Source organism: Colias croceus, chromosome 4 (assembly GCF_905220415.1).
Source record: "Colias croceus chromosome 4, ilColCroc2.1".
Taxonomy (NCBI): domain Eukaryota; kingdom Metazoa; phylum Arthropoda; class Insecta; order Lepidoptera; family Pieridae; genus Colias; species Colias croceus.
In genome coordinates this window covers 3,417,318-3,431,900 of record NC_059540.1, presented here as the reverse complement: position 1 = coordinate 3,431,900, position 14,583 = coordinate 3,417,318, and the positions used below count along the sequence as shown (strand labels likewise).

Here is a 14,583-nt window from a genome sequence, read left to right as displayed (position 1 = left end):
TGCTGTTACAATCCGCTAACAACTAGTTAGCGGATTGTAACAGCACTTTGAACCGAGCGGATATAACGCTCGCTATTGTTGAAGGACTAGCGCGTTCTATGATGTCAGAATTTAATTATATGTTCAAAAGAAGACGGTTGCGAGTCGAGGAAGCTCCGCTTCACGGGCTCCTATTTCTGTGTAGTTAAATAAAACCACGAACCTAATCTAACTAAATAACAATCAGTCGTATCGTTGTAGTAGTCATATCGTCATTCAATGAACGCGCTCGATCAAGTCATCCAATCAAATAGCAGATTTAACTAGACGACGGCGACATATGAGCTCTTGATACTCAATAGTGAACAATATCGCAAACATAAACACATGAAAGTAAACAAAATTCTTAAAATATGAAGATGAACACCAACCTTTAATATGAACATGAAGTTTTGTGCTTGCTCATCGGTCATATTGCCGTGTTTCTTAATAATCCCCTTTAACTTTTGATGAACATCTTCCGCCATCTTACAATCGCCGCACACGTAGAAATGAGCTCCTGAATTAATTAGCAAATCGTGTATTTCCGCTCCTTCTTTTTCGGCCAATTCCTGAACGTACATCTAAAATACAACCAAAAGTTAACAAAACTACTCAACCGAAATTTTTCCCTATACAATTTTTTCCACAGCAAAACTCACTTTTGGTATATTCTTTTCCCTGGACAGTGCGAGAAAAACTTTAGAAAGCACGCCATCTCTTAACGCTTGTTCCTTTTCCTCCCTATACAGGTCCATGGTCCTGGTCCTGCATCCGAAGAACAACCAGACAGGACCGGCGTTTGGTCGAGCTCGAGTATTGAGCAGCGCTTTCCGATGATGCCAGAAACCTCGGAAAGGGGCTATTCCTGTACCCGGACCTATCAGTATTAGGGGCACTGATAGATCTTGGGGTAGGTGGAAGTTTGGAGCACTGAAAATAATTTTTTCTATGAAAATCGTGCTAAAATAGACAAACACTAAACAAAAAAGCTTCATATGAATTTTAATTATACATAGCGACAAGAGCATATTCAATAAGTAGAAGGATGTAAATAACGAAAATCGTGTTCAAATAAACGCAGTACTAGGAACTGAATAAAAAAGATACTTTAAAATGAACATAAGAATTTTAATAAAACATAGCAACAAGAGCTGGATACTCAATAAATAGAAGGATGTAATATGTCAAGATATTATTGAGCAATCAATATCTTTTGTTCTAAAACATGTATTATCACAAGTGTGCTTATGACTCAATTACATTAAGAGCTATGTAAAAAATACATGCTGTTCTGATGAACACGCCACTTTTAGTATATAGATAAAATATTCATGTTTTTCAATATTGACTGATGGATATAACAAATAATGACCCAATGCTTATAAAATTACCTTCGTATAAAGAGATAAACCTCATCCCCCGGTTTACGATCCATGAGATAATTCGAGCAAACACCATAATGTACTGGGCCTTCACCATCTAAAACATTACATCACCCGCAATATATAAATAGGTAACAATCTGAGATTTGACTCATTTCCGTGAGTGTTGAACATCAAAGCGAAAAAAATTACGTTCTATGAAATTTCCATTGGAATTAATGTGTGGGAATGCACATTACGAATTGATGAGGTTAATTTAACTGAGACTAATGTTTCTTCACTCGGTCGTTGGATCAGATAGCCCAGTTTTCGTGACCGCAAGTTCCGTAGTATTTACCTCAATAAATCAGAATTGTTGTCAAGGATGATGATTATTTATAGCGTGCGTTCGTTGGATATTGTTTGTAAATATGATGGTTAATTGTTATATAACTTTTTTATATTGATTTTTTATATTATAAAAGTAGGTCACTTGTATTACAATGAATGGCGCTCTAATATTTTACGCAGAAAACTTATTTTGACATAAAATTATAGCGAAACAATTGGAAACAATATAGGTACGGCAAATATTTCGAAAATATTGCATTTTTTCTACATTTTTAACGGCTAATGCAACAAAGATTGCAAATTATTTGCCAATTGAACAATTATTTTATGTACCTACATATTCCATAATTAAAAAAAGAATATTTTTCAGTATTCAGATAAAACTTTCAAGGTCGCGTAATTTAATTATCTTCACCAATTTTCCAATCGGAAACGAATGCAATTTTCTTAGAAATAACGATGTCTCATTAAAAATAATGTTTCTTAAAAACAATGGTTCTTCACCATTTTACTACGGTAACGATAAATAAATACCCTAAAATCAAAATCTATTTTTAAGATAAATGAGTCGTTGGAAAATCCTATAAAAATTGAGAAAACCCAAAGTTCACGACTCATAATGCTCATTCGTTCGATGGAAGAAAAATAATTTTAGTTTTTCGTTAATAACAGCTATTAAACGACTCTAAATGAGATAACAATTTTCAATACCAATCTCGGCATAGCAGATCTAAAATCTAATAAAAAATATGATTAAATTAATTAATTTTTACGCTATCGTATTTTAAACGAAAAAAGCGTTGATTGAGGGAATTTTTTTCCTATTTTTTTCCACTTCCTGTTTTCTTAAATCAATCTTGCAAGTGACAGAATTAATCTCCATTAAATTATCTATAAAATGATGCAAATTGAGGGAGATTACATGGATTAAACTAGTAATTAATTAAATATTTGCGGAACTGAGGTGAATTTTTTTATAGTACACTCTCTAATACTTCGCATTATGAGTCGTGCAATATTCAATACAAATCTTTTCATGTGAGTAAAGGTCAGCGCAAATGGGCCACCAACTAGTCACTAGTGGCCAACGACAGCCACTTAACACGATGTCCGCATATATGAAAAAATATGTCAAGTGATGCTGGTCACTAATGGCTGTGGTTGGTGACCCTAAAGCTACATGACCATAAAAAAACTCACCTTGAGTCCTATAAGTAACAACAGCAACCGTAAGATGCAGTCTCTTCGGATGGGCGAGAGGAGAAGAAGAGATGGAATAGAATCGTGGTTGTAAAGGAGAGAGAAGAGCAGCAAGAAGAGAAGCGCTTGGTTTAGCGGAGGGGAACTGGTCTAGTACTTCAGAGAGGGTTGGGAAGTAGAAGTGCCGCCAGTCTTCGTAGGCTGAGGGGTCCTGGTGGAGAAATAAATAAATAAAACATTTATTTGTTTATAGTTCGTTTCAAAAAACAAACACTAGAACTATTTGAATGTTCGAACCTAGTAAATAAAAAACGAGTAAGCAAATGTTTAAATACGATAATATTATAATAGTACATTTAGTAAGAGTATTGTGAACAAAATTTTCAAAGCTCAAAAAAATCTCACGAATAGAATTAATATTCGTTAGGAACTACGATTATTAAGTACGGTCTAGCAAATATTCATTGATTTACAACATCAGAAAAAAGTCATCAATACATTCTACATCGTTACTTTTTTCACCATCAAAAACAGTGAACAATCTTTTATGTCACCAAAACCAAACCAAATAAATACCGTGGCCAATATAGTGAGTTGTTTCCTCTGAGTCTCGTCACTACAAGTCTTGGCCAAGTACTGCAACAATATGGTGGTGGGTGGTGTGGTGATATCCAGGAACCTCGTAAATAGATCCCGGACACTCACAGGTGGTAGCCTCTCGTGTGGTTCCCAGGATTTCACTGGTCCTAATTTTAATATTATGATAATTTAAAACCAGTTTAAGAAGTGTATGAGCGGAAGATAATAATGTCAAACATTTAGATAATAATCGACATTTTTTAGAATCGTCAAAATACGGAAACAAATGCGAAAACGGATGTTTAATGACACTGTTTTTATAATTGCTTCTATATAATTTTAAAACTTTCTCGTCCATACGTTACGTCCTATAAGTTATGCTTTTATTGCTAAACCACTGATTTGAATGAAATTGAGGAATGGCGTCATAGACTACTATTTTTAAATCAACTCGAAAAGATTTGAAGTGGAGAGTGGATGAAAATTAATAACTAAGTTTGTTTTGACTTTTGATAGAGCAAGGAAAAAAATGATTGCTGAAAAACAGTATTTATCACCATTAAATGATCTTGATTCCAATCAGTTTAATATGACAACTGAAATTTTATGTAAAATGAACTTCAAACATACCATTAGAAGTATGAGTTTCTTTCATTAGTTGCAAATTAACTGGAGTATCAAAGTCTTCAATGTCCTTTAGTCTAGCTAGCAAATTGTCTACCAATTCCTTGCGATTGCAAGCTATTATTCCAACATGATCACCAGGATCATATTTAATTTCACTCTGCAAAGAAATATTACATTATAATCTATACGGAACGTAATTTATAAGGAGATTTGTTAATTTTCTGTTTCTATTACCTTTGGTTCCATATCAATGAAAATAGTTGATCTTTCAGCTGTAGAATCTCCTAGATCCTTATTAGCTTTCACAGTGCATGTAATTAATTGTCTATTTAATGCTGATTGTAAGCCATTCAGTAACGTTGGTGGTTTTCCAGCTGGATACGCGAATCTTACTGTTTCTTCACTCAAAGTCACAGTTCCTAACGCTCTCTTTGCTTCTTGTAATGTCTCGTCGTCATCGAGACAGAATGTCTCACAGGCCACCTTGATTAAATTAACGAGAAATTTAACTTCTTAGAATCGTTTGTTAACGAAAATTTAAGAGATGATTGATAAGCTATATCTTTGATTTATGAAACATACAAAAGTAAACACGGATAAGCGTGATATAGTGACAATATCAAGATTAGCTGTGCAAATATTATGTTTTACAAGAATACGACGTCAGACTTTGAGATTTATCTTAATTTATTGTATATATTTTGTTGTGCCATAAATTTAACTTTCGCTCGAAAACTTTCCAACCAATCAAATAATTTCCAAGTACACCTAGTTACCTAAACTTGATAAAAGACAGGTAAAACCTTTTGAATATCACTTCTAACACCAACTGTATACGTTATACCCGAAATTAAAGATGTTCGGAAACCCAATCACCAGCAAAAAAATTTTATCAATAGGTACAAGGAATAAACCAAGTCTTCTTGATCTGCTGACAAAGTTCAAAAAACAACCTTAATATCGTGAACTTTCTCAAAGGCCTGTAACTTCCTAACACCAATTTCATGATCTCCGTTATACTCACATTAAACACACTGCTAGCCCACTTCCTGAACGCCTGATCTTGCCCACACATCTCATCTCCCGTTGCTACATCATGTATCCTCTCCCCTCCCAGTTCTCCCAGCAACTTGTCCACATACTTCCCGAAGTTGCAGAAGTTCGGATACGCGCTGGAACCGAGCGCAAATACCGCGAAGCGAACGTTGCTGAGGGGACCGAAATTGTCTATGGAGGTTGCGTCTGTTGCGCTGCCTGTGTATTGGAAAGTTATAAGGGTTTTTGTTTAAATAAAGGTCCTTTTTTAACATCTTAAGGTATTAGCATATTTTTCTGTGTAAACAGCCTTATGTTATTTCATGGGAAGTCGGAACCTTAGTGAGCGGACCGTTATTGGTAATAATAATAAATACGAGCCACCCAATCAGTTTTACAAAACTACAATCTACATTATATGTGTCTGATAAATAATATTAAACTTTGTATAGTTGAATGAATTTTCAAACCTAATTATTTTCATTGGCCTTTATAGATTTGTGTATCTATTACGTGTTCTCAAAATACAGTAACTTGTTTAAAATGTTTAAGTTAAGCTAAAAACAATGCCATGATGATTTAAATTAAAATTATTAAAAGTGTTAAAATTACTCTAAAGTTTTTTATTACATTTTGGATAAGTACGCCAAATTCTCATTTATCTTCATAAATTGAATATTAAAATACGATTAAGTACATAAAACGGGGAAAACAAATTAAACCGCCTCAGAATTAAAGAAGTAAATATCTTTCAAAAATTTACGTTTTTTCTAATTTTGAATGTCCGTCAGTTCTAAGATTTGTTGAAGTGACGTCAATATTAGGATTTTTTGTTGAAGTTATTATTAACTCACCTTTCAAAGACTCCAAGCGACTCAATTGTTTAGGATTAGTCACCGCATATCTTTGCAATTCAATTTGACTGTTTGCTTTGATGAACGACTTTGGAGTTAGCATTTGTGAGGCTCTGTTGAAAAATTAATATTATAAATTCATTTATTAATAGTTTGAAATTATTGTTAATTGTTATCTGTTTGGTAGAAACTTACCCAGTGCTTTCATCACCAACTTGATCTGCATACAAAAGTTCGCAAAGGTGTTCAGCAAATTCCTAAAAAAATAGTTGCTTTTAATTTCTGTATCGTAGTTATAAGACTGTATCGTAGTTTCAAGATTTTATTTTCATCTTTAAAATAAAAAAGCTTAAAAATTATTCAACACCATATCCCCTTTAAATGTAGCAGGTATTATATAAAATTTAGCGCATTCAATATTTTTCGGATATCGGCTACTAACCCAAATTAATCTTGGTTCTTTCAAATGTTACTATAACTATCTGTTCATAAATCCGATCGTAGTTTTTGGTTATTTTATTGCTTTATATAACATCGATACAATCAATTGTGGTTAATTCGTTCTAATTTGATTCACGGAGAGATAAATACTTTAGTGTGTATTTATTACAGCTATAAAACTTACCAGAGCCTGATTAAGGTTTAAATTTTTAAATAGTTTTAATCTTTGTGGTTTACATTTTGTAAGTGTTTGTCTTTGCGTTGTTTTCTATTAATTGTTGTTTTAAATTTGAAAGGTCATACAAATTAAATTGATTACATAATTCAGTTTTTAATTGCTATAAATGTATCAAATAACCATAAAACGGCCCAGATCAAAAATTTGTATATAATTTTTAAGCTAAATAGCTCATAGCATGTCAATATTATAGTAAATAACCGGAATCGGTTTTGGTGTTTAAATAATTCAGATGTTGAGGAAAATGAACAAACGAAGCATTCCACTTGTACAAAAATGTATTTATATCCCAAACATACATCATTATAATTCATTTATTTGCCAGTTCTTAAAGGTTTCAATCAACATGCAAGTCGCGTATTTTACAAAGATTCCTTTTAACTGGAATTTTATGTCGTGGTTGTATTGCAAATTTAAGATTTAAGATTCAACCTTATAAATACTTAAGTCAAAATCAAGAAGACAACAGAGTCTAAAGGAATCATAGTACTTATATTGTAATTTGTATTTAAATATCCATACATTCTATACCAAAAAAAATAAAACGTAATCAAAACTTACCACTCCATTTTCTGGCGGGTCACCGTTCCCGAAAGTAGACGTTACCACCAACAATAGAGCTTCGTGTTCAATACACGTGATGTCATAGTCCGACATGCAGTGTACCTGTGAAAGAAATGTTATTTATTTTTGGTGAATTCTGGTAGTAAATTAATATGTAAAACAATAGAAAAATAATGTGAATAATCTGAATTATTGAAGTGCAACTTCTTTATCGGGGTTGGAAAAAAATGTAGTGTAACATTTTTTCGTTACGCGTGACATTTTTCCGTTACGCGCCGTCTTTTTCTTATGCCTACCACCTTCTTGCCTACCACGCGTGATTTGACATATTTCTGTAATGTTGCTTAAAGTATTTTTTTTTAAATGAGGTTATAGAGAAGTTTCACTTCTTACGTGTGTACACTAGTACATGCACACATTTTTTTAATTTTTAAAGTGAAACTTTTATTACATCGTCTCAAACTTTTTGGTCTGTGTAGCGCATGTCGCGTGACGCAGATACGTACGATAATTATCGAACAAATACGATAATTTTTAGTTAAATGTCTATAGTGTGAAAAAAAGTTTCACTTTTACCGTGGTTTCATAAAACCACACAACATTTTTTTTTTTATTTCTGTAGTATGTTATAATTTCGGCTACTGCTCCATCTTGTCTGTCTTAACCACAAACACAACAACAATAATTATAACTCTCTACCATCACAACACAATAACAATTCTCAAATATAATAACAATTCTCTACCATCGCAACACATCTCACAATAGAAAATCTCATACCAGAATATTCCATACCAGAACATTTCATACCTGAGCACTGAACGCGTGCCCGAATAATAGTGCAGTGTTGTGTCCATAATCCTCTTAGAAAGCGCTCTTCAAAACAGTTTGGACATGACCTTATCCGACTTAAAATCAGCAAACATACTGTACCTTCTACCAAAAAAGCTATCAATTCTAGAACCTTTCATACCTGAGCATTAAAAGTATGTCCAAATATAACGCCCAGTTCCATAGCGTACTGTTCCGACTTGCCCGTTTCAGTTGCAAACAGTACTGTGGCCTTAATCCTCTTAGAAAGTGCTCTTCCAAACAGTTTTGATGAGAACTGGACTAAATAATACCTTCTACCAAAAAATCTACCATTAATTCTAGAAAATTCCTTACCTGAGCATTAAAAGCATGTCCAAATATAACGCCCAGTTCCTTAGCGTACTGTTCCGACTTGCCCGTCTCCGTAGCAAACAGTACTGTGGCCTTAATCCTCTTAGAAAGTGCTCTTCCAAACAGTTTTGATGTGAACTTGACTGCTCTAGCTATTTGCTTGAAGTGGAACTTTCTATTGATTGGCCGCTTGCCTGTTATTGGCTTTGATTTCTGCCATTGGTGCGTTTTCCATGCTGGTTCCTGGAATATTTTTCTTGTTATTTGGGGGAATAGCGGGATTATGGGAAGTTTTTGGAATGAAGATTCCATAAATATAGCTCAAATCATATGGAGACTTCTATAGGGGATTGAATATTAATAGCTCTATTAGTGATGTGAATCATTCTAAATGAAGACAACGTTAAATTAATTTTGGTATTTCTTCAAAATTTGGTTAGTTAGAGAATGTCAAAAGCAGAAGGGCTTAAATTAACAGAAACGTACAATAATTTAGCCATTCCCCTGGATTTGGATAGTTCGCTAATGACAAATTGGATAATCACAATATCATCAAGGTACTCTTATTAACAATGAGATGCCATTTTGACGCTGCGATTGGAAGAGTAACTAAATTTAAGCAAGGGTTAGTGTTATAAGCTCATAATGGTAAAGTTAGATAAACTTCAAAATAGCGGCGCATTGTTAGAATAAATCCACTCAAACTACCGATGTAGCCTGAATACATTGGAAATAAGCATTATCGTAACTTTATGATGAAGTTAGTAAACATTCTAAATGAAGGGAAAATCTGAAGCAAATCCTTCCGAGGAAGTTTAGAAAACATCAGTGCATAGAAAAATCTGTATAAAGGGAAAATATCACAAGTTAGCCGTTCAAAATAAAATTGCATGCATTTAAAATACTCAAATAACCTGATATTCATATGCAGGGCGCAGATAGTACAGCGCCATCTCTTGATGGAATACTGGAGTGATGGATGAGGACATCGGCGGCACGATCCATATCCAGTCCGCGGGGCAGCCAGAACTGTTACCAATATATTTTAGCTTTTAGTATTGGCGGAAGGAAATTAAAACCTAAAGGACAATGCCCACCTTCCATACATTTGAAAACCTGATAAAGAAAGTTTATGTATAGACCGCAAGTATAGCAGGAATACTGCGTGCTTGATTAGGGAATAATTCCCTGTTTTCACTTTTACCAGTTAAACGCCAGGAATTTTAAAAAATACGAATTACTACTTTGTAGGTTAGGAATTGTCGCGGGCAAATTATCAACACAAATAGCTATGGAAATATGTAGGCAGTACATATGTACCAAGTAGGTATTTAAAAGTTAATTAATTATATCATTCTACCTATTAATTACAGAGAGCTTTCTCTCAGGCAAAATGTACCTATGCTGGTAGTGCCAATGAGTATGTAGGTTAGGTAATCACTACATTTTGTAAATAACCTACCTACTTTTAGTAAAAATATATTTTTATGAGTAATCACTAAAAGGATTGCAAAACTTTATTCTGAACTAGTTATTCGCTCGCGAAGAAAATAATGTGGATCAAATACTGAAACTGAAACTGACCTACAGTCTTGCCTACAGTAAAGCAAGTTTCTTATCTGGGTAAAACAGGAATCATAAATGAAACATTAATATAAGAAGGTATATTTTTATTCATAAATCGAAATCTATATCTCTTACTACAACATCATCCAACCGTTCAGCAGGAGCAGATATATTCTCTTCGTATCTAGCCCATCCAAGGTACCGGTTCGAATATGACCGGCGCCGATTCGAATATGACAGGCGGCTGTCAAACGTCAAAACAATCCGTTTTACTCTATCATCATCATAATTAAACGTAAACTGATAATGTTCGTATTATTTTTTACTTGACTTTAATAAATGTTCATAATATTTTACTATTTAGGTAAAAGAATTAAGTACTTAAAATATAACAAACACTAATAAAACTAGTTAAAATAGTAAAAGTCAGTCTCCAGTCGTCACTCGCCAGCAAGTAAAACGGAACGTAGCAACTCTACAGATAACGTTCAAAAACCATAATTTCATTTTTTAAGAAGTTTGTACGAGTTTAGAAAAATAACAAAAATCTTTTTTTCCTACGTCTCTGATAAAAAAATGATAAGCGTAATGAGTTCACAATAAAATAAGCTAAATTTTAAGATTTGTTTCATTTCTATACATGTTCAGGTGAAAAATGGGCATTGTTCTTTCATAAGCATAGGTTTTTCTTTTTATTCTTAGTTTTTAAATGAATAAAATGATTCGGTGTTATGAGGTGGTTTTATTTCATGTTCAAAAATGCAGTATGAATAAGTAACCATCAAAAGTGATGAGCAATTAGTATATGCGCATGCTAGACTTAAAAGTGCATTAGTGTGGGGATTGCAAAAAAAGTAGCTTTTTCAAAACTTTAGTAGTAGTAAGCCGTCTTTGATATTATTAATTTACTAGAAGACTTGTTTAATTTGTAACGCAGTCAATATTGAATGTACTACAAAAATCGTTATCTCAAAACAACAAGTTCGCATACTTTGAAGTTTTATAGCCATGTTTTCGGTGTCGTATTTATTTACATACAAGACTCCCAAATTTGGTAAACTGACAGACAGTTCACACGTTACGTGTTTATATACTTAAGAACTGTTTACAGCGCGTCTGCAAGGATTCAGTGTTGATAGTTTAATTATTCCGCAGTGTTTGTGTTTATGATTAGATCACTTGTTATTAATACGCAAAAATCAACCTTAAGTTATATACTGATCAGTGAGGAGTGATTTAATAAATTTATTTTTAAAGATGAAAAATTTCTCATGCTTTTAAAGATACCTACCTGTTTTAACAATTCCAACATCCATCCTCTAACATTCAATAATTATGGTAAAGTAGGTATATACCTTATCTAAAAGTATTCGTTAGGAGTCTAAAGTTCTTAGCATAAAAATACAAAAATACGATTGTTATGTGAAAAATAAGAGAAACAATAATAGGAAGGGTTTTTTCACAAACTTCCCTTTTCGTAAGTATAAAAATTCACATCAGATATCTATCTATCTATCTTTATAGAATACATAATATATTTTTTTATTTTTGTTTTTACATTTTATACGAATTTTATAAATGTATAATATTATTGTCCTCTAATGTTGAAGCGAGTTGTATTGTATTTTTCCTAGTACAAAATTTTTTAAATACACTGTTTGGTTTGATTAATATTAAAATTAAAATGTACATTGTTCTGGGTAGCAGTAATTATGAATGTGTGATGATCTATGTGTATGCGTATATAGTTTCGAGTTGTAACAGTATGGCTTCGATTACGTCACGGTTTTATTGTAATGGATGTTTGTTTTCATTTAGGATATTTAACAACATAAAAATTCATGTTGTAGTTTTTGGTACTTTTTACACAAATAATGTATCAAATATTGGTGTCTTAATATTCCGTACGTATTTCATCAACAAAGATTGTGTTAATATATTATATAGAATAAGCACTTGTAGTATTGTATTAAGTTTATTGGGTGGCGACCAAGGTCTGTGTAACATGGTATTCAAAAAAGATAAAGTTCATGCACGTAATAATAAATATAATATTATCACTCTAGTAACATATCATTTCTTGTTGTATTTGTTAGATTCGCAGGGTGTCCAAGTTGGTATAGCGATACACTTAATTACAATCATTGCAACATTTAACAACAGTACTAGATTGCCTATTGTCTTATACGAGCACTCATGTTTTGTGTATTGTAAACGATTTATAAGTTTATACTGCGACAATCGCACCTTATTGTGCGACAGTCGTATCCAGCATTTAATTCAAATAATAATTTTCATTAATTATAGTGACATTATAAACACACATATTCCATTTATTGTAGTATGTATCATATACAGAATTATACAGAGTATTATAGTGTTATCCATTTATCTTGTCTATATTTTAAACGTTATTGTACATTTTATTGTTATTCATATTATCCATCAATTAATTGTTATAATAATCCTCATTAATCATATAAAAGCAACTATTACACTTGTACTATATATTATTATTATCCCAAACAGTATTAATAGTATTATACATAATATAGTGTTATTCATTTACCTTGTCCATAGTTTAAACTTTATTATGGATTCAATAATTATTAGTCACATTCAGTATTAAAAATAAATTAAAGGTTGGTTTCATCAATCCTGGCTCTCTTGGAACCCATCATGACGAGTTTGTCGTCGCACTGGACCGACTTCGGGTGGATATATTGGCGGTCAACGAGACCTGGCTCCGCGAGGGTGAAGAGGGTCGTGCGCCCCTTGTTCCCGGCTATAGGCTGCGACATATACCACGCTCGAGAAGTATCCGTAATCGCGGAGGCGGTGTTGGATTTTACGTGAAGGAGGGTATGGTAGTTAAAACATTGCAACATCCTATAACCTTGCAAGTTGAGCAAATGTGGGTGAAAACCACAGTTCAGGGTAAAACGGTTGTATTGGGAACAGCATATAGACCTCCTTGGCTCGATGTTCAGATATTTTTGGATGCCCTGATCGAATCTCTTGGTTCCTTCATGTGGTCCGACAATATAGTGCTCTTAGGGGATTTTAATATTAACTTTTTAAATAAGCAACACGTTTCTTTCTCCAAACTTGAGAGTTTTTTGCATACGATGAATCTCACTCAACTTATATCTGAACCAACACACTTCACGGATAAAAGCGAGACGTTGCTGGATTTGATATGCACGAACATTGCAGCATCGCACGTTGTCGTTGAGCATGTCAGCGCCCTGAGCAGTCATGCATTTGTTTCTTGTACATTAAATATACCCAAGGACAAATATATCCCTAGATGGATAACGTACAGGTCTCTGAAAGATATTGACATGGAGAGTTTTGAAGCGACCCTAGAAGAAGCAAGGTGGCACACAATTATGGAAATGAATAATGTCGACGAGATGGTAAAGATTCTTACAATATACATCCAAATAATTTTTGATCATCATGCTCCTCGAAAAGTGAAATATGTAAAACACAAGCTTTATCCATGGATTACTGATACCATTAAATTGATGATGAAAACTCGAGACGAAGCGCAAGTTACTGCCAGAAGAAGTAAAGAGGGTAAACATAAGGCATATTACAAAGAACTAAAAAGTATCGTTAGCCAGGCTCTGCATAGAGAAAAGCAATCATACTTTGACAATTATGTTAATAGTAATATCAATAACCCGCCTAAATTGTGGAAGCACATTAAGGAACAAGTCGTAATTAAAGCTAAACAGGATAATAAGTTACCATCGCATTTCAATGATCCCGATAAATTAAACTGTGACTTTCTTAATGTTCCTGGCAACAACAAATCTGACCTATCGACGTTGACTTATTACGAATTTCACCGGTACTGTAACGCCACCTTCTCATTAAAATCTGTAAATGAAAACACGGTACTTAAAGCCTTACAAACCTTGAAGTCTCAAGCAGTTGGAGTCGATGACATGTCCTTAGATATGTTAAAACTTACTTCCTCCAAAATCCTGCCAGTCATCACGCATATCATAAACACGTCCTTCCGTACGCATCAGTTTCCTGAACTTTGGCAAAGTGCTCTGGTACATCCTATACCTAAGAATGACAATCCATTGACCTCAAAAGATCTGAGGCCGATCAGTGTACTTCCGTGTCTCTCGAAAGTGATAGAGAGGATAGTACACAATCAGTTAACCCAGTTCTTGGAGCAAAATGGAGTATTATCCGATTTGCAGTCGGGGTTCAGGAAGGGACGTGGTGTTGCCTCTGCACTAACTGAAGTTGTAGATAACATCCTGAAGGCGCAAGACACGGGCATGAGTACTGCTGTTGTATTCCTTGATTACACTAGAGCTTTTGACACCATCAATGTTCCGCTTCTTCTATCCAAGATGTCGTACTATGGGTTTAGTAAGGAAACAATAAGCTGGTTCAGTAGTTATCTCAACAAACGTACTCAAACTGTAGTCATCCGCAAGGAAGATGGTTCAATTGCATATTCCAGGCAAAGTAGCGTGACCAGAGGAGTTCCGCAAGGCTCCATCCTGGGTCCCCTACTTTTCATTCTGTACAGTACGGATATTACGCGTGAAAT

General features: G+C 33.7%; 1 protein-coding gene across 1 annotated transcript in view; it reads right to left on the bottom strand.

Annotated features, from left to right (window-relative positions):
• The window catches only part of LOC123691099 (nitric oxide synthase-like protein), a 32,728-nt gene that overhangs the window by 326 nt on the left and 17,819 nt on the right, over positions 1-14,583 (bottom strand). The window contains exons 9-21 of the mRNA XM_045635337.1: positions 9,350-9,464; positions 8,439-8,678; positions 7,269-7,373; positions 6,224-6,285; positions 6,029-6,141; positions 5,164-5,393; positions 4,374-4,622; positions 4,143-4,296; positions 3,510-3,679; positions 2,934-3,144; positions 1,413-1,500; positions 681-951; positions 411-602 (exon numbers count right to left, since the gene is read on the bottom strand). Coding sequence (XP_045491293.1) covers positions 411-602; positions 681-951; positions 1,413-1,500; positions 2,934-3,144; positions 3,510-3,679; positions 4,143-4,296; positions 4,374-4,622; positions 5,164-5,393; positions 6,029-6,141; positions 6,224-6,285; positions 7,269-7,373; positions 8,439-8,678; positions 9,350-9,464 — 2,200 coding nt within the window. The remainder of the gene's footprint in view (positions 1-410; positions 603-680; positions 952-1,412; positions 1,501-2,933; positions 3,145-3,509; positions 3,680-4,142; positions 4,297-4,373; positions 4,623-5,163; positions 5,394-6,028; positions 6,142-6,223; positions 6,286-7,268; positions 7,374-8,438; positions 8,679-9,349; positions 9,465-14,583) is intronic.